This window comes from Salmo trutta, chromosome 34, assembly GCF_901001165.1.
Source record: "Salmo trutta chromosome 34, fSalTru1.1, whole genome shotgun sequence".
In the NCBI taxonomy this organism is placed as follows: domain Eukaryota; kingdom Metazoa; phylum Chordata; class Actinopteri; order Salmoniformes; family Salmonidae; genus Salmo; species Salmo trutta.
Window position 1 is genome coordinate 29530496 of NC_042990.1, and position 17506 is coordinate 29548001.

The window sequence follows — 17506 nt, forward strand, 5'->3', positions numbered from 1 at the left end:
GGGCCATTTTCAGTGCCAAGAACCCTAAGGTTCTTCAAAGAACTGTGAGGATCTTAGAAGAACCCTTGTTGAACCGCTCATTTTTAGAGTGTATGTCGTTCAGAAGGAGTGCAAGGTCGAATTGAGTTTCTGCACACGTGCACTTCACAGAGGAGGCGTTCCCTAGCGGAAATATGCACATACATGCTACAACGCGCCAATAGGATCTCGTTAGCTCTTGGTTGGCTTTGCCCGAGGTGGACCTTGTTCTGCCCACTATGCTTCATTTGCTCCCACTGTAAAAGACACAGATAAAGTATCTTGGGTTAGTTATAACTATCTTTGGTTACATCCTCTGCAAGAGCAGACGTGCTGTGTGACGTGTAGAAGGGGCGGAAGGGATGTTTGTGTTTTGGTTCTAAATGGGAAGTTGCAAGAAGAAAGAAAAAGGAGGAGACGTGATCTGGGTTGTTGAAATTAATTGTAGGTTTAACAATGCGTATCCGCGCTGCGCCCTTTAATTAGTGAATAGACTCTTTTGGGGGTATTCTGTGTTCGTAAACAACGCCTAGGTCTCAGGTATAGTACGCGAAATGGTGTTACAAGTTGTGGATTTCAGCTCGTTAGTTGTCAACAGGCTAGCTAACTTGCTATGCTAACATTACATGTCTGATGAGAAACGCAAAAAGTAGGCCTCGGCCCCGAATTGGGAAGGGCTCTAACGTTCGGTAACAACGGGTTTGTCAGTTCAAAGTTCCGACTTAAACAGTGTTTATCATCGTTTTGGTGATCGTGGCGGATATGGGCTCGTCATACCCTTCTGCTTGCTAGCTATCTTCTTGAAAAAGCTAGCCAGCCAGCTCCATCATCGCATACTGACATGTTTTGCTAGTTTGCCAGCCAGTTAACGTTAGCTAGCTGCTTAGCAAGACGTTCAACAATCAGGTAGCTAGTATGTAACGTTAGCTAGCATACGTTATTAATTCGGATGTTGATGTAGCTATCTAAACAACCAAGCTAATAATCTAGCTAGCTACATTTGCAAGATATCTAACGTTAGTTGGGTAAGCATTTGCTTCTATATGGGAATGTCGTCCTCTCAATGTTCTAGCTACGAAAATAAAGCGAAGAATAGCTCACGTTAGCTATACTAGTAACTAGCTAGTTTGGAAAATTGAACTATCCATACTAGCATTGATTCATAACAGTGCTAGTTGAGTTCCCACCTTGAAGGCAACAGCCCGTTGCTGTCAGGCTATGGCGCATGTTTACCTTTTAGCTTGTCGCTATTAGCTAGCTAGGCATTGGCAAACCCATTTACATTGGAAGGCATTCTTAAAACATCACTGCACCGCCTTTCCCTTAAGCCTGTGTGCGATTGTAAATATGTCACCTTGCTGAGTAGTGTTTTCCTCTTATGACAAATGTGTGTTTTGTCACTTGAGGGGCTAAATTTCAGCACCTAGACTGAGAATGTTACTTTGTGTACCCACAGGGCGTGAATGGTTTTGACTGGAAACACATATGGGGAGTTCAGAGCCATATCATTCTCTTTTTACTACTGCCAACTTGAAAGATTTACATGTAAGGCACACAACTTCTGTCAGTTACATTTGAACAGGGAAAAAGCTCTCTCAGCTCAGATCCATCTCTCTGATATACTGGTCAGCTAGCTAGGTTTGACTGGCTGTGTGGCAAGGAAAGGGGGGGATACCTAGTCAGTTGCACAACTGAATGTATTCAACCAAAATGTGTTTTCCACATTTAACCCTCAACCCCTCTGAATCAGAGAGGTGCTGCTTTAATCAGTGTCCACGTCATCGGCTCACAGGGAGCTGCTGTTGTTGGGGGTTAACAGCTTTGCTCAAGGGGAGAACAGCAGATCTTCCCACCTTGCTGACCTTACCGTTACTGGCCCAACGCTCTTAACCACTAGGCTACTTGCTGCCCCAACCATGTTTATTTTTCTACATGTTTTTCTCTCTCTTGTCTTCAGTGGAGACAGGAGCATCTATCCATTGTTTACTTCCTTGAGGAAGGAGGGGAAAGAATGTCCAATCAATTATGTAGTTCATTACTAAGTTAATCTCTTTGTGTGGCAAGTCTGGACTCCGATATCAAGGTTTCTTCCTTTTCTCGTTCGAGAAGCATGTCCACCCCTGACTCACTCATAGAGGATGTAGATCTAGGCCAGGGTTAAACTACGCGTCAAAACGACTTTATGAAAACATCTTTATCTCTACTTCAAAACACCCTTATCTCTAACACATCTGACATGGCCCTAGTTAAAAATATCATCTGAGTCACGTGAATCATTGTTTTTCTTCTATCGACTCCTCCAGCTGAAGCCCTAAAAGTGCAGTCAGACGTGCGGGACAGACACTGACCGGGGGATCTGACCAGGCCATGGCCAACAGGGGAGGAGCTACGAGACCCAACGGGTCTAACGCTGGGAACAAGATCTGCCAGTTCAAGTTAGTGCTGCTGGGGGAGTCGGCGGTGGGCAAGTCCAGCCTGGTGCTCCGCTTTGTCAAGGGCCAGTTCCACGAGTTCCAGGAGAGCACCATAGGAGGTGACTTACGACTGCACTCAATGATGCCCTTAAGCCTGTTTTTTTACAGTTCAGGTCAGCTATGTATTTGACATGTCTCTCTGCTCTCCTCCCCAGCGGCCTTCCTGACCCAGACGGTGTGTCTAGACGACACGACTGTGAAGTTTGAGATCTGGGATACGGCGGGACAGGAGCGCTACCACAGCCTGGCGCCCATGTACTACAGAGGGGCGCAGGCCGCCATCGTGGTCTACGACATCACAAACGAGGCAAGTGGTGTCATGATGTCATCAATACACGCCCCACTCATGATCAGGACCTCGATAGACTATGTAACCAATGCCACCTTCCTTCCTTTGTCAAAATGATCATTGATCTCACATGTTTGCATAGGTGGTCACACTTGTGATCCCTTCACGCTGGATTATTCAAATACCTTTGGAAGTTGTGAGTACCATGTTTCTTGTCTCCAGGAGTCATTTGCGCGGGCCAAGAACTGGGTGAAGGAGCTGCAGAGACAAGCCAGCCCCAACATTGTCATCGCTCTGTCAGGCAACAAGGCTGACCTCGCCAGCAAGAGAGCCGTCGACTTCCAAGTGAGCCCTCCAAACACCCTTACCTGTCTCGTGTCACTTTAGAACACACCTGTGTGTGTCTGAGTTTGACAGACAGTGACTGTCTCTGACATGGTTGTTTTCCCAGGATGCCCGGTCTTATGCAGACGACAACAGCTTGCTCTTCATGGAGACGTCGGCCAAGACATCTATGAATGTGAACGAGATATTCATGGCTATTGGTAGGTACCTCTCTCTCCTTGATCTGCATCACTTTACTGATCTATAATTGAATAGGGCCCTGCACAAGCAAATGCACTAATACATACTTAGACAAGTAACAAGAAAATGTGAACTAGCAGGATGTTTCAATCTAGCAATCTTCATCAGTAGCTGGTGTTTTAAGTTTTTTTGTTTGTTTTTCCTCCGTGCTCTAGCGAAAAGATTGCCCAAGAGTGAGCCTGCAGCCGCTGGAGCTAACAGCGGGCGGAACAGGGGCGTCGACCTAACTGAAGCCGCCCAGCCAACCAAGGCCCCCTGCTGCAGTAACTAATGCGATGCTCACCTACTGCAGTGACTAATACGACCGATGCCCGACTTCCGCTGCAGTAAACTAATGCGACGCCCCCCCACAAAAAAAACTCTGATCTGCAGCAACGAAAAAAGTTGATATCTGAACTCTCCTCTCTGCAGTAACTAATGCAAAGCAACATCCTGGTCTATATTTCTCTCAACTACGCCCCACCTCTCCCCCACTGGTTCTGCTGTTACTAATTGAGACTCCTCCCCCCTTACTCTTTTTTTCCCCTTAATTTAGTGCTGCCTTCCCTACCCCATTCCTCCAGACTATTGGCTAGCAGCAGGACTAAAGGGCGGGGCTCCTGTGATTTGATCTCTCCTCTCCTGGGATAGATAGACTGTTTCTAATACGCAATCTCTCTTCATGTCCTTTTCTTGTTTTTGTTAGATTTTTATTTTGTTTTGTTTTTCACAGTTATTCATCGGAATTATGGATGCATGTATCACTACAAGGCCTAACATGATGATGAAAAAATATATATATATTTTAACTTTATTCAGTGGCACACAAAACATCTTAGAGTGAAAAGAGGAGTGTCTCCAAAAACACTGACAGAAAAAAAACAGAGGGAGAGATGAGAGGGGAAAAGAGGCTCCAAAGGTTTGTTAGGGCTAAATCATAAGGAAGCTAAAGAAAAAACTGGGACGTGGGTCCCTGCTAGTTTCTCTCTCTGTTGGTCCCTCTGTCTATCTGGCCTCTTTCTCTTGTGTAACATATTCATATGCTTTCTCAACTAAACCTTTTAGTAGCACTAGAGTTGTTCCCTTCTCTCTTGGCCCCATCCCAGGGCCTTGCCTGCTTCTAGCGTTCAGCCCCAAATCAAACCTTAACTAACTCGTGAACCAGGGGTGTCTAACTCATTTTGACCTGGTGGCCGCATTTGGTCTTCAACAAGATTCGAAACGGCCGCACTGAAAATTGGTTTTATTTTCTTGTCGCCATCGTTTTTTGAATTTTTGATGCTCTCTCATTGTCTAGTGATTATTATCGAGCTGGACAGTCAAGAAACTGTATGCATGTAGGTCCATTATCATTTCTATATAGTTTCAAAAATATATATATTTTGTTTTTATTTTCACTCAAACCACCCTCAGGCTGGATTGGACCCCCTCCTGGCCGCGGGCCATATGTTTAACACCCCTGCCCTAAATCCTTATGTACTTCATGTAGGTCTGAGAGGATTTGAGGTTGTAAACAATGGGGGGGAACATTCCACCTAGCCTATCAGAGGGTGTATTAGGAGTATTATCACTGTAATGCTCCTAATAGACCTATTCAGTCCTTTCAGATCTACACAATTATTGAAGGGGCTAGGGGTGGGTTTGGGATTGGGCATAGCTGTTCTAGTGGCATTGTGCAATGGTTCACAGTAATTGCTCTGTGACTTCTTCAGTTACCACCACAGTATGGCATCGGGGCCTCTGAGACTTGTTGACTAGTAACTCCCCCCCCCCCCCCCCCCACCCAATTCCAAGCCTCCAGACCCCTCCCCATCCTGTCCTGATGGTTTCTGTCCGAGGGAGGGGATGATCCTGATCTATATGGGCTATGATGTCAGCTGTCCGTTATGTCGCAACATGTAATGGATGAGATTAGGTCATGGTTGAGGCCTATTGCCTGTCCAGGTATAAACAAGGTGCTGGTTGGAAGGCAGCTGTTTTCTACCTGGAGAGACAGGGGAGCATGGTGAGGTGACCTCTGTAGGTGTCATTAGGAATCCGCTGACACCAGGGCCTTCTGCATCCCAAATGGCACCCTATTCCCTATGTAGTGCACTACTTTTGACCAGAGCTCGGGCCCTGGTCAAAAGTAGTGCACTACATAGGGAATAGGGTGCCATTTGGGGTGTCACTCTCTTTTTCACGGACACTGAGATCGGTCACTATTCATCCCCTGTTCTATAGGAAGTGCTTTAGACGCTGTCTGTCAGTGTGTGTACACAGGGGGACTGGGCTGTCTGGTGATACAAATATCCTCAAACACACAAACACACATGATACACACAGGTTTATTTCTCTCCCAACCCTGCTAGATCTAATTACCATAATATAACACACACACCTAACCACAAGCTAAAACATACACTTTTTTGTGTTATTTTTAAATTCTGGACCCCCACCCCTCTCTCCAGGTCTGTCTTCCTCATGCCTTGCACTAATGACGCTCATGAATATATCTTGTCATAATTACAGCCAGTGTGATATAAATATATTTATAAATAATATGCTGTAAATAGGGTAATTGACAGGACTAATGCTTGCTAGGGAGTTGTCTAGATAATCATTAAATAACAAAATACTGTACAGTTAGCAAAAAAAACAAACTTTGTATGGGTTTGGAGTTTTGTTTTTTTCACACACAAACAAATCTATTCTACTCGATGGTGGTCTTTATAAATGTGTGTAGTGTTGTTAACCAAAAAATGTACTTGCATTTCTTTAGTGGTCTGTCATGTTTTTTTTCAAGAAAAACTGGATTTTCTTTGGTTTTCTATTTTTTAATATTCTCTCTCGCATTTCATTAATAATTTTGTTAGCGACCTAAAGCTAAGAATCCCTGTCCAATACTCTTTGTCCCACTAGAACTGAACTCACACACCATACACTGTCTGGGTGTAGAATCCCTGTCGCGGGAACAGATCGGATTGACAAAACCGTCCGCCTGTCTCATAACGTCTCGGTAAGAATGTAACAACGTTGTAGGAACAATGTAACAACAGTAGTAGTAGTAGTAGTAGAATTAAAAGAGACTGTTCTGTTCTACTGTTGGTACTAGCTGGTGGATCATGATGATGATGATGAATAAATGGATTAACTCATAGGGATGTACATTGTTTGTTGTTGCTGTGGAAAGTTAATTGCAGATGGGGAAAAAAATAACAAATGCAAGCATTTTACAGTACTGTTAAATAATGACCAAATAAATACAGAAATAAAATGTAGAATTTATATGGGATGGAGGTTGTATTGTGTGTGGAGTAAAATATTTTGTTTTAAGGTTGTTTTCAGGTGTTCCAGTTACTCTTACTGTACTCTGTGTAGGGTAAAGAACCCCTACCACTCTGCCTGAGGTCTCCAGTGAAGTTATGTAATGTTTCTCTGACCATTTGCTGCGTTTAAAACAACTGGGAACTGGGAAATCTCAGACTTCAGTGTGCTCAAGACAACTGGGAACTCTGGGGGGGCAAAAATGAGCTCTGACTGAGAAATATCTTCTGAACGGTCATCCAACTAGGAATTCCATGTAAGACACGCGGGCATCTTTCTAGAGCTCCAACGTCATGATTTGACCTCATTTTTTTTCTCCCTGAGTTCCCAGTTGTCTGGAAATCACCATTTGACCCCTCAGCTTTGCCTAATGAGGTCACAGCAACTTAGGTCCTGGTGGTCTTTGGGCTCCCGAGTGGCACCGCGGTCTAAGGCACTGCATCTCAGTGCTAGGTGTTACCAGGCTGTATTACAACCGGCCGTGATTGGTAGTCCCATAGGGTGGCACACAATTGGCCCAGCGTCGTCAAGGTTAGGGTTTGGCCAGGGTAGGCCATCGTTGTAAATAAGAATTTGTTCTTAACTGACTTGCCTAGTTAAATAAAGGTTAAATAAATAAATATCAGACTCACCCTGGCTCTCAGAAAGCAGCCCCGACAGCTTACAAACAAGGAGTTATGATGACTGAATATTATCAGGTCAGAATAACAAAACTATGTTGTAAAATGCAATAATGGGCCTATAATAGGAAACATATGTTAACATTTAGCTACTAGTGTAACTACAAGGCCTGTTACATTATTGTGGTATTTGTAAGGCAGACATCAGGAGCAGCTTTTGTCTGCCCTTCCCATTTCGGTAGACTACTGCAGGCCTAGGCCTACTTTTATGCCTATGACGGTTTCTGACACTACATTTGTCACTGCTCGGTTACATTTGACCTTGAAATTCTTGCTACAAATTGTTACATTTTTGTGACCTCTCCCCTGATTCATAGACCACTGGAATACCCATTTTTGTCTCCCCTAGTGGAGAAAAAACGGACCTACAATGACAAATAAAAAAAGTAGGGATGAGCGCCATGTCTGATTCTCCGGTAGTGTAATAGAGAACGGGACACTTTAACGTTTTAGCTCCAGGGTCGGGGATCGCGTTCGGTCTCGGTATCGAGGATGTCCGAGAGCGCAGGGGTTCAGCAGGGCTCCCCGGCCATCGGTGCGGCGGGATCGGCTCCTGCGGCTCCGGGAGCCGGGGGAACGGAGGGTTCGGGCGCCACGGTAGGATCGGCACGAATCGCGGCGAAGAAGGCGCAGCTCCGCTCCTCCCCGCGCCCTAAGAAACTGGAGAAGCTCGGAGTGTATTCCTCTTGCAAGGTAGTTTGTCGTCCATTATTAAATGATTTAGCAATTATTATACATTTTTCAATGTTTTGCAAGTGGATTGTGCTTCAAATGCTTGTTAGTTTGCAGTGCTGCTATAATGCAAGCGCAGTAAAGGAAGCCATTGCCGCACAATATATATATTTTTTCATATCCCTCATTCTCTATTTATGCAAAATCGTCCTTTTGGAAAATAATATCAGGACCAAAAACGGCAACATGTTCAGTATGGCGCTCCCATATTTACTATTACAATGTTTCTTTCTAGGCGGGAGAGTAGATTTAAACATTCTCTTGCGCTTTGACAAATTCAGGCTTTGCGTGGTGGTGCATAGCCTTAATGACTCCAAGCTAGGGGAGTGCGGAGTGTAATTCACCCCTCTGGAAAAGTGACAGTGTTTTTGCTGTCTGTCAGCGTGGCGCGGCGTTGTAAAGTATTAAGTATTTATTGCGTTTATATAACATCTGCAAGGAGAGACGTCTTTGTTTTGACAGGGTGACAGCTGCTGGCGGGGCGGAGTTTGTTGTTGTCCATCGGCGCATGTTCCTGTGCGCAGCTCCAGCTGAAAATAATAACAGACATGTAGCACTTGTAGTAAGAGGGCTGTCCCACCAGGCGCGGACTTAGCTATGCGTTTTACATATACATTTTACTAATTTAGCTTTAGCAGAGGCTCTTATCCAGACGGACTTACAGGTAGTGAATTCATCTTAAAGCGAAAATCCACTCAAAAACTACTAAAATATAGTTTTGAGTAGATTTTCCCTTTCAAAGAGCTAGGTGAGACAACCACATATCTCAGTCATAGTAAGTACAGTTTCCTCAATAAAGTAGATATCAGCAGCAAAGTTAGCGCTAGTATGCCACTTGTTTACCAAGCTGTCCATCACTTGTCAACTTATGACGATATCAGAGAAGTTAAACAGGTTTATAAACATGTAATAGCATGTGTGTGCGCTTATCTGGCTTTATAACCCTTGTGACCCTGTGCTGTAGGCTGAGGGGGCCTGTAAGTGTAACGGCTGGAAGAGCCAGAACCCCCCTCCAACGCCGCCCCGTACGGACCAGCAGCCCAACTCTGTCAACCTGCTGGAGCCCTGCCGCAGTTGTTCCCACACACTGGGTAAGACTAGGGGTAGATGGTACAGGCAGATGTAATGTTCCAGAAAAACCAAGTAATAAAGTAGGTTTTCAGAGGTACATTAGTCAGAAAAACAAAATAAAGTCTGTCCTCTCCCTCCCTCTCTGTCTCTCTCTCTCTTTCACTTTCTCTCCTTCTCAGGTGACCATGTAACCCACCTGGAGAACGTCTCAGAGGAGGAGATGAACAGGCTTCTGGGTATAGTCCTGGACGTGGAGTACCTGTACACATGTGTTCACAAAGAGGAGGACGCTGACACCAAACAAGTCTACTTCTCCCTCTTCAAGGTAGGCCACAGCTCAACATGTCAACAACACATTACTTTCAGTGCATCTGTCTCACAATTTCTTCTTTCTCCTTCAGCTGTTGAGGAAATGCATCCTACAGATGGGCAAACCTGTAGTGGAGGCACAGGAAAGTCCTCCCTTTGAGAAACCCAGCATCGAACAGGCAAGTACACACACACACACACACACACACACACACACACACACACACACACACACACACACACACACACACACACACACACACACACACACACACACACACACACACTCTCTGAGGAAAAGTGACACATTTAGATCAGACTTCCACAAGATGTAGACATTATATGTTGTTTACATGATCTCTGTGTGTCTTCAACAGGGGGTGAATAACTTTGTCCAGTACAAGTTCAGCCATCTTCCCTCCAAGGAGCGACAGACCATCGTGGAGCTGGCCAAGATGTTCCTCAACCAGATCAACTACTGGCAGCTGGAGACGCCCTCGCAGAGACGACAGCGGGCTCCTGCTGATGATGCTGCCGGGTACAAAGTAAACTACACCAGGTAGCAGGCGTCTTTTGATGATTCAATTGCAACTGCTGGCAGGCGCACTTTGATGATGTGTTCACAGTCGTGACATGTTTATACACACTGCACTGACCACACTGTGGGCTGGCTTCATGTTCTGAATGCTTATGGGGGTCTCAGTGCCCACCTTCATTTCGCAAACACTTAAACATCGATTACTGTAGCTCTGGTGTGTTTAGTCCCCAGTACACCTGTAACTTGAACCTTGGTACCAACAGATACACTGTCCTCCTAGAGGCGATGAAAACCTCTTCATACCAATAGATGATGCACACATTTCATTCAAATTGTATCACCGTTATAACCCATAATCAAGCCCATATTTTTGTGGTGTGTTTTCCCCCCCAGATGGCTGTGCTACTGCAACGTCCCCCAGTTCTGTGACAGTCTACCGCGGTACGAAACGACCCAGATCTTCGGTCGGACCCTGCTGGGCTCAGTCTTCACTGTGATGAGGAAACAGCTGCTAGAGCAGGCCAGGCAGGAGAAGGATATGTTACCCCCGGAGAAACGCACTCTCATCCTTACACACTTCCCCAAGTAAGAGACACACTGAGGGAATACATACGCATCGTGCGCACACACACACACACACACACACACACACACACACACACACACACACACACACACACACACACACACACGAGGTAGAGGAGGATTCCTTGTCTCTGTCAACAGTAGGTGTGATGATGAAGACATCTGTGTGCTGTAGATTCCTGTCCATGTTGGAGGAAGAAGTGTACAGTCACAGCTCTCCCATCTGGAGCGAAAACTTCCTGGTTGGATCCACAGGAGGACAGATCCCCATCCATACAGGTAAACACACCTGACCCTTGAACTGTGGCCAGTGATATATGGGGGGTAGTTTAGTGTTAGCACACAATTAGGCAACACACTAGCACAGGGGTATTTACAACCGGGGGGCTCTGCAGGGGGTCCATGAACATATACAGTACCAGTTTAAAGTTTGAACACACTTAGTCATTCAAGGGTTTTTCTTTATTTTTACTATTTTCTACATTGTAAAATAATAGTGAATGAATTAAAACTATGACATAACACATGGAATCATAAAGTAACCAAAAAAGTGTTAAACAAATTAAAATATATTTTGTATTCTTCAAAGTAGCCACCCTTTGCCTTGATGACAGCTTTGCACACTCTTGGCATTCTCTCAACCAGCTTCACCTGGAATGCTTTTCCAACAGTCTTGAAGGAGTTCCCACAAATGCTGAGCAATTGTTGGCTAATTTTTCTTCACTTTAAATCATCACAAACCATCTCAATTGGGTCAAGGTCGGGTGATTGTGGAGGCCAGGTCATCTGATGCAGCACTCCATCACTCTCCTTCTTGCTCAAATAGCCCTTACACAGCCTGGAGGTGTGTTGGGTCATTGTCCTGTGGAAAAACAAATGATAGTCCCACTAAGCGCAGAAAAGATGGGATGGCGTATCGCTGCAGCCCCCACACACCACCTCCATGCTTCACGGTGGGAACCACACATGCGGAGATCATCCGTTCACCTACTCTGCGTCTCACAAAGACACGGCGGTTGGAACCAAAAATCTCACATTTTGACTCATCAGACCAGAAGGACAGATTTACACCAGTCTAATGTCCATTGCAAATTTTTCTTGGCCCAAGCAAGTCTCTTCTTATTGGTGTCCTTTAGTAGTGTTTTTCTGTTGCAGTAATTCAACCATGAAGGCCTGATTCACTTAGTCTCCTCTGAACAGTTGATGTTGAGATGTGTCACGAACCGGCTCGAAGCCCGTAACAAAAAGGGAGACAACGTGGAGATAAGGAATAACAAAATATATTTATTAACTAAAGTAAACTAAATACAATTAACAATGGTGTGTGTTGTCAGTAATCAGTAGTGTAAGTGAGTGGTTGCGTGTATAAATGTGATAATGAGGGGTGTTGAAAGGTGCCAACGCAAACAAACAAAAACCGCCACAATCCAAAATCTATCAGTGTGTCTGCATGGAGAGTCTCCTCAATGAATGGGGAAGAGGTGTATTTATCCTGGGACACACCCGAGCCCAGGTGTGTCCCATTTCTCTGATGACTCTCCCGGCTCCGCCCACCGACATCCTATTAAAGAAAACAAGAGCAAAGAGAAAGAATTTGGCAGACAGAGTGGAAGGGTCGTCACAGATGTGTCTGTTACTTGAACTCTGTGAAGCATTTATTTGGGTTGCAATCTGAGATGCAGTTAACTCTAATGAACGTATCCTCTGCAGCAGAGGTAACTCTGAGTCTTCTTTTCCTGTGGCGGTCCTCATGAGAGCCAGTTTCATCATAGCGCTTGATGGTTTTTGCGACTGCACTTGAAGAAACTTTCACAGTTCTTGAAATGTTCTGCATTGACTGGACTTCATGTCATAAAGTAATGATGGACTGTTGTTTTTCTTTACTTATTTGAGCTGTTCTTGCCATAATATGGACTTAGTATTTTTCCAAATAGGGCTATCTTCTGTATACCACCCCTACCTTGTCACAACACAACTGATTGGCTCAAATGCATTAAGAAGGAAAGACATTTCACAAATTAACTTTTAACAAGGCACACCTGTTAATTGAAATGCATTCTAGATGACTGCCTCATGAAGCTGGTTGAGAGAATGCCAAGAGTGTGCAAAGCTGTCATCAAGGCAAAGGGTGGCTACTTTGAAGAATCCAAAATAAATGTTGATTTGTTTAACACTTTTTGGGTTACTACATGATTCCATATGTGTTATTTCATAGTTTAGATGACTTCTCTATTTTTCTACAATTGAGAAAAGATTACAAATAAAGAAAAACCCTTGAATGAGTAGGTGTGTATAAACTTTTCGCTGGTACTGTATATATATTTTTAAATGTTTTTTATGAATATCGCTAGCAACAACAGAATAAACACATTTTGAATTACATACACTACCATTGAAAAGTTTGAGGTTACGTCGAAATGTCCTTGTTTTCGAAAGGAAATCAAATTTTTTGTCCATTAAAATAACATCAAATTGATCCGAAATACAGTGTAGACATTGTTAGTGTCGTAAATGACTATTGTAGCTGGAAAAACGGCTGATTTTTAATGGATACCAGTCTCAACATCAACAGTAAAGAGGCGACTCCGGGATGCTGGCCTTCTAGGCAGAGTTGCAAATAAAAGCCATATCTCAGACAGGCCAATAAAAAGAAAAGGTTAAGATGGGCAAAAGAACACAGACACTGGACGGAGGAACTCTGCCTTGAAGGCCAGCATTCTGGAGTCACCTCTTCACTGTTGACGTTGAGACTGTTGTTTTGCGGCTACAATTTAATGAGTTGAGGACTTGTGAGGCATCTGTTTCTCAAACTAGACACTCTAATGTACTTGTCCTCTTGCTCATTTGTGCACCAGGGCCTCCCACTCCTCTTTCTATTCTGGTTAGAGCCAGTTTGCGCTGTTCTGTGAAGGGAGTAGTACAAAGCACCCACAAATAGGCTACCAGTCAATAGGCTACCGGTCAATAGGCTACCGGTCAAAGGCTACCAGTCAATAGGCTACCGGTCAATAGGCTACCGGTCAAAGGCTACCAGTCAATAGGCTACCGGTCAATAGGCTACCGGTCAAAGGCTACCAGTCAGTAGGCTATCTGTCAGTAGGCTACCGGTCAGTAGGCTACGGTCAATAGGCTACCAGTCAGTAGGCTACCAGTCACTAGGCTTCCATTGCGACAAGTTCCGCTATCTGCTGGTCATTTTTCTTGACTTGGACATTAATGTTTGCCAACACATGGCTAACCTTTGTTCAGCCATCTAAACTGCTTCTCTTTAGCGAAAATGTGTTTGGATGTCTAGCTAATAGGTTATGCTAGATTTTACACTTCCTCTTCCAATTATAATGTGGGGAGGTCAATTTTTTTTTAAACTATTCCAAATCTATTCATTTAAAATGGTTTATTACTTATCCTTGCCATTATCATTCACCTGATGATAAGACAAGACATGTGAATTCATTGTTTTTGGTAACATATGATGGGTGTCCCTGGGTCGTCTGTTTGCATGGGAGGGGGTCCCTGTGCAACAAAAGGTTGAAGACCCCTGCACTACCAGGATACACTTCCACACCCCATCACCAGGTGGCAGCACCAACCGGGTCAAGGCCGGGGCTCTGCTAGGAAGCCTTCATAAGCATATCAGGTGCAGGCATTTAGGGTGATTGTCAGTCTGTCCCAGCTGGCAGAGCTGTGAGGCTGCTGGTTTGTTTGGTGGCCATGAGGCCTTTCGTTTGGTTTTGAGTCTTTAGTTTGGCATGGCTGTTTTTAGTTTTCCCAAAATGTGTTATTTTTTGGGGGGGTCACCAACTGAACAAATACTAATCTCCTTGGACCAAGATGTCAAGAAGGAGTTGGCCCTGGACCCCGGGAAGTTTGCTGTTTCCTGGGCACATGTACATACAACGCAGCCCTCATACTCTGATTTCTCACATCGACGCACACATCAAATCAGGTTACAGACCATGTAACTTGGCCTAATACCCCTTAACATCGTCCCCAGGCTCCTAGCATGGGAACATTTTGCCTCAAAGTGGGACTTGAAAGGGGTGTGGTTGAACTTGGGTCGGGAAAGGGTGCAAGCCTGCTACAGCTGTATTGGATTGGACTTTTAAAAATGGCGAAAATCCATACATTTCTATCACAGCAACAGTGTTGCCGTATTTGTGGTTTTACCGACAAATTGGGCTACTTTAAAAATGATGTCGTGGGAGAAAATGTATTGTTTGTGTGTTTTTGGGCTATTTCTAAGTAGCACCGTGGCCGCCATGTCATTTCTCTTAAAAAATATTTCTTTCACTGTGACCTGCTGCTGACAGTGAGGCAGGCTGTTTCTGGTGGGGAGGCAGAGGGGTGATCAATTCAGTGAATGAAATGACGATCTCATCCTCAGTAGCATATTCCAGCAGGCTATTGGGAAACACAAGCATTTCTTACCTCAAATCACCAAGCTATTCATGTTGAATAAAGTAGTCTGTTCATTTGAAGTAAGCAAGCTGCTAATTCGTTCAGTATACGTCTTGCCTATATCTTGTCTAGGCTACTGTAGATTATCCTGAAATGAGATGTTGGCCTATCAGGGGTTATAGGCTACCTGCATCTATCTAAGCAAACCATGGCAAAATTGAATTACAATTATAAACCCAGATTTTAGTCACTAGCCTATGCCTATTGAAATGACAAGTCAATCTTGAAAATGGGCCATTTAACTGTTTGTAGTTTTAACATCTAGCACATAATAACAGCACAATTGCCAGACAATAGCATGACATTAGTTTTTATGTTCGTCAAAGTTTCAGGCTCAGAGATTTCGAGATGTCCAACTTTTATCACTCAAACTCTCCTGCATAGTTATGCACATGCGCAAAGGGGATATATTTACAATTATAAACCTGGTTCAAGCCCTGAATGCTGATTGGCTGAAAGCCGTGGTATATCAGACCATAGACCATGGGTAAGACAACTTTTTTTTTTACTGTACTAATTACGTTGGTAACCAGTTTATGATGGCAAAAATGCACCCGGGGGGCTTGTTGTATATGGCCAATATACCACGGCTAATGACCGTATCCAGGCACTCCGTGTTGCGTCATGCTTAAGAACAGCCGTGGTACTGTATATTGGCCGTATACCATACCCCCTTGTGTCTTATTGCTTAATCATAGCAATCAAATAAGTTAAATAAACATCATTGAAGAAAAAGGATAAGGCGAATTTAATAAGAGCGAATTACATTTTGTCTTCCAAAATATTCAAATTCCTTCAGTACATCATGTCATAGTTCGCAATATTTATTATTTTGAGGAAAATCTCATTTTGCTTCTAATGTTGTTACAAATTACTACGATATTCCTTCTTAATTGCCTTGATAACGTTATGGAAAAAGGGTTTATTGTATAAATATGGCAACTTCTCTATTGCTGTAAAAAAAAGAAAAAGGGCTAGTTTTCAGGCCTTTTGGGTGGGCTTTGAGTGGTCTTTGGGCTGGAAATTCTAGCTACACCTGGCAACTCTGCACAGCGATCATATTATTTTTGTAACTCACGCTTTGAAAGATGTGATTGATATGAGTGCTTCTCTCCACTGTTAAATTAATCTGATGATCTCACCTGTGTATAATGACAGTGATCAGTGCGCCACCGGTGGCCAGACCTCTGTACTACAGCACCAGCCCAGTTTCAGTGGACCCATCCAGCTGTGGCAGTGTCAGTCCTGCCAGGAAGACAGCCTCTGCTCTGGAACCCAGCCCAGGTAAACACAACAGGCTCTGGACACAGATCTAGAATCAGTTTACCCACCAGAAATTATAATCTTAACCATTAGGCTCATTCATCCCTCCTCCTCTCCCCTGAGACGATTTCCCAGGTCATTGCTGTAAATGAGAATGTGTTCTCAGTCAACTTACCTGGTAAAATAAGGGTAAATTAAAAAAATGTAAAAATCTGGCTTTAGATCCGTTTCTAGGGGCAACTTGACATATGATCTACCTGTGTAGGTGGGCAGAAGCGGAAGCCATCGGAGCCCATACCCCATGACGAGAATAAGAAGCTCCGGATCGTCGGTGACATCCCCATGGAACTCATCAACGAAGTCATGGCAACCATTACTGACCCGACCTCCATGCTGGGACCAGAGGTAACATCAAACGCTCAGTCAGTCCAACATATAGTCATCAATAATTCCAGAGCTTAACACGGAACCCAAACCGGCTGCGCGCGTGCGCTCTCGTGCATACATTTATTTTGTCCCCCCAAACCAAACACGATGACGACACGCAGGTTAAAATATCAAAACAAACTCTGAACCAATTATATTAATTTGGGGACAGGTGGAAAAGCATTAAACATGTATGGCAATTTAGCTAGTTAGCTTGCACTTGCTAGCTAATTTGTCCTATTTAGCTAGCTTGCTGTTGCTAGCTAATTTGTCCTGGGATATAAACATTGAATTGTTATTTTACCTGAAATGCACAAGGTCCTCTACTCCGCCAATTTATCCACATATAAAACAGTCAACCGAATCATTTCTAGTCATCTCTCTTCCTTCCAGGCTTTTTCTTCTCTTGACTTTATATTGCGATTGGCAACTTTCATAAATTAAGTGCATTAACGCCACTGACCTCGTTCATCTTTCAGTCACCCACGTAGGTATAACCAATGAGGAGATGGCACGTGGGTACCTGCTTCTATAAACCAATGAGGAGATGGGAGAGGCAGGACTTGCAGCGCGATCTGCGTCAGAAATAGAAAGGACTTCTATTTTACATTTACATTTACATTTACATTTAAGTCATTTAGCAGACGCTCTTATCCAGAGCGACTTACAAATTGGTGCATTCACCTTAAGATATCCAGTGGAAAAACCACTTTACAATAGTGCATCTAAATCTTTTTGGGGGGGGGGGTAGAAGGATTACTTTATCCTTATTTTAGCCCTTGGCAATGCAGAC

The 17506-nt window shown here is 44.0% G+C and overlaps 2 protein-coding genes across 6 annotated transcripts in view; both read left to right on the forward strand.

Moving 5' to 3' along the window:
• Positions 1–285: 285 nt before the first annotated feature.
• Positions 286–6617, forward strand: rab5aa (RAB5A, member RAS oncogene family, a). Of its 4 annotated transcripts, XM_029732518.1 has the most exons (7): positions 314–462; positions 1475–1563; positions 2322–2551; positions 2648–2799; positions 3004–3126; positions 3233–3326; positions 3522–6617. In XM_029732518.1, the coding sequence occupies exons 3-7, from the start codon at positions 2386–2388 to the stop codon at positions 3635–3637; spliced, it is 651 nt and encodes a 216-aa protein (XP_029588378.1). In that variant the 5' UTR covers positions 314–462; positions 1475–1563; positions 2322–2385; the 3' UTR covers positions 3638–6617. The 4 variants fall into 4 exon arrangements, with proteins under 4 accessions (XP_029588380.1, XP_029588378.1, XP_029588376.1 ...); XM_029732520.1 differs by lacking the exons at positions 314–462; positions 1475–1563 and adding an exon at positions 286–304; XM_029732516.1 differs by lacking the exon at positions 1475–1563.
• Positions 6618–7698: 1081 nt separating this feature from the next.
• Positions 7699–17506, forward strand: part of kat2b (K(lysine) acetyltransferase 2B) — a 17384-nt gene continuing 7576 nt past the window's right edge. Inside the window, exons 1-9 of one of the 2 annotated variants that reach the window (XM_029732522.1) lie at positions 7699–8024; positions 9028–9154; positions 9314–9459; positions 9536–9622; positions 9821–10002; positions 10375–10566; positions 10742–10845; positions 16183–16308; positions 16553–16692. In XM_029732522.1, the coding sequence (XP_029588382.1) occupies positions 7824–8024; positions 9028–9154; positions 9314–9459; positions 9536–9622; positions 9821–10002; positions 10375–10566; positions 10742–10845; positions 16183–16308; positions 16553–16692 (1305 nt within the window). In that variant the 5' untranslated portion in view covers positions 7699–7823. The remainder of the gene's footprint in view (positions 8025–9027; positions 9155–9313; positions 9460–9535; positions 9623–9820; positions 10003–10374; positions 10567–10741; positions 10846–16182; positions 16309–16552; positions 16693–17506) is intronic. The other variant, XM_029732521.1, reaches the window with a different exon arrangement.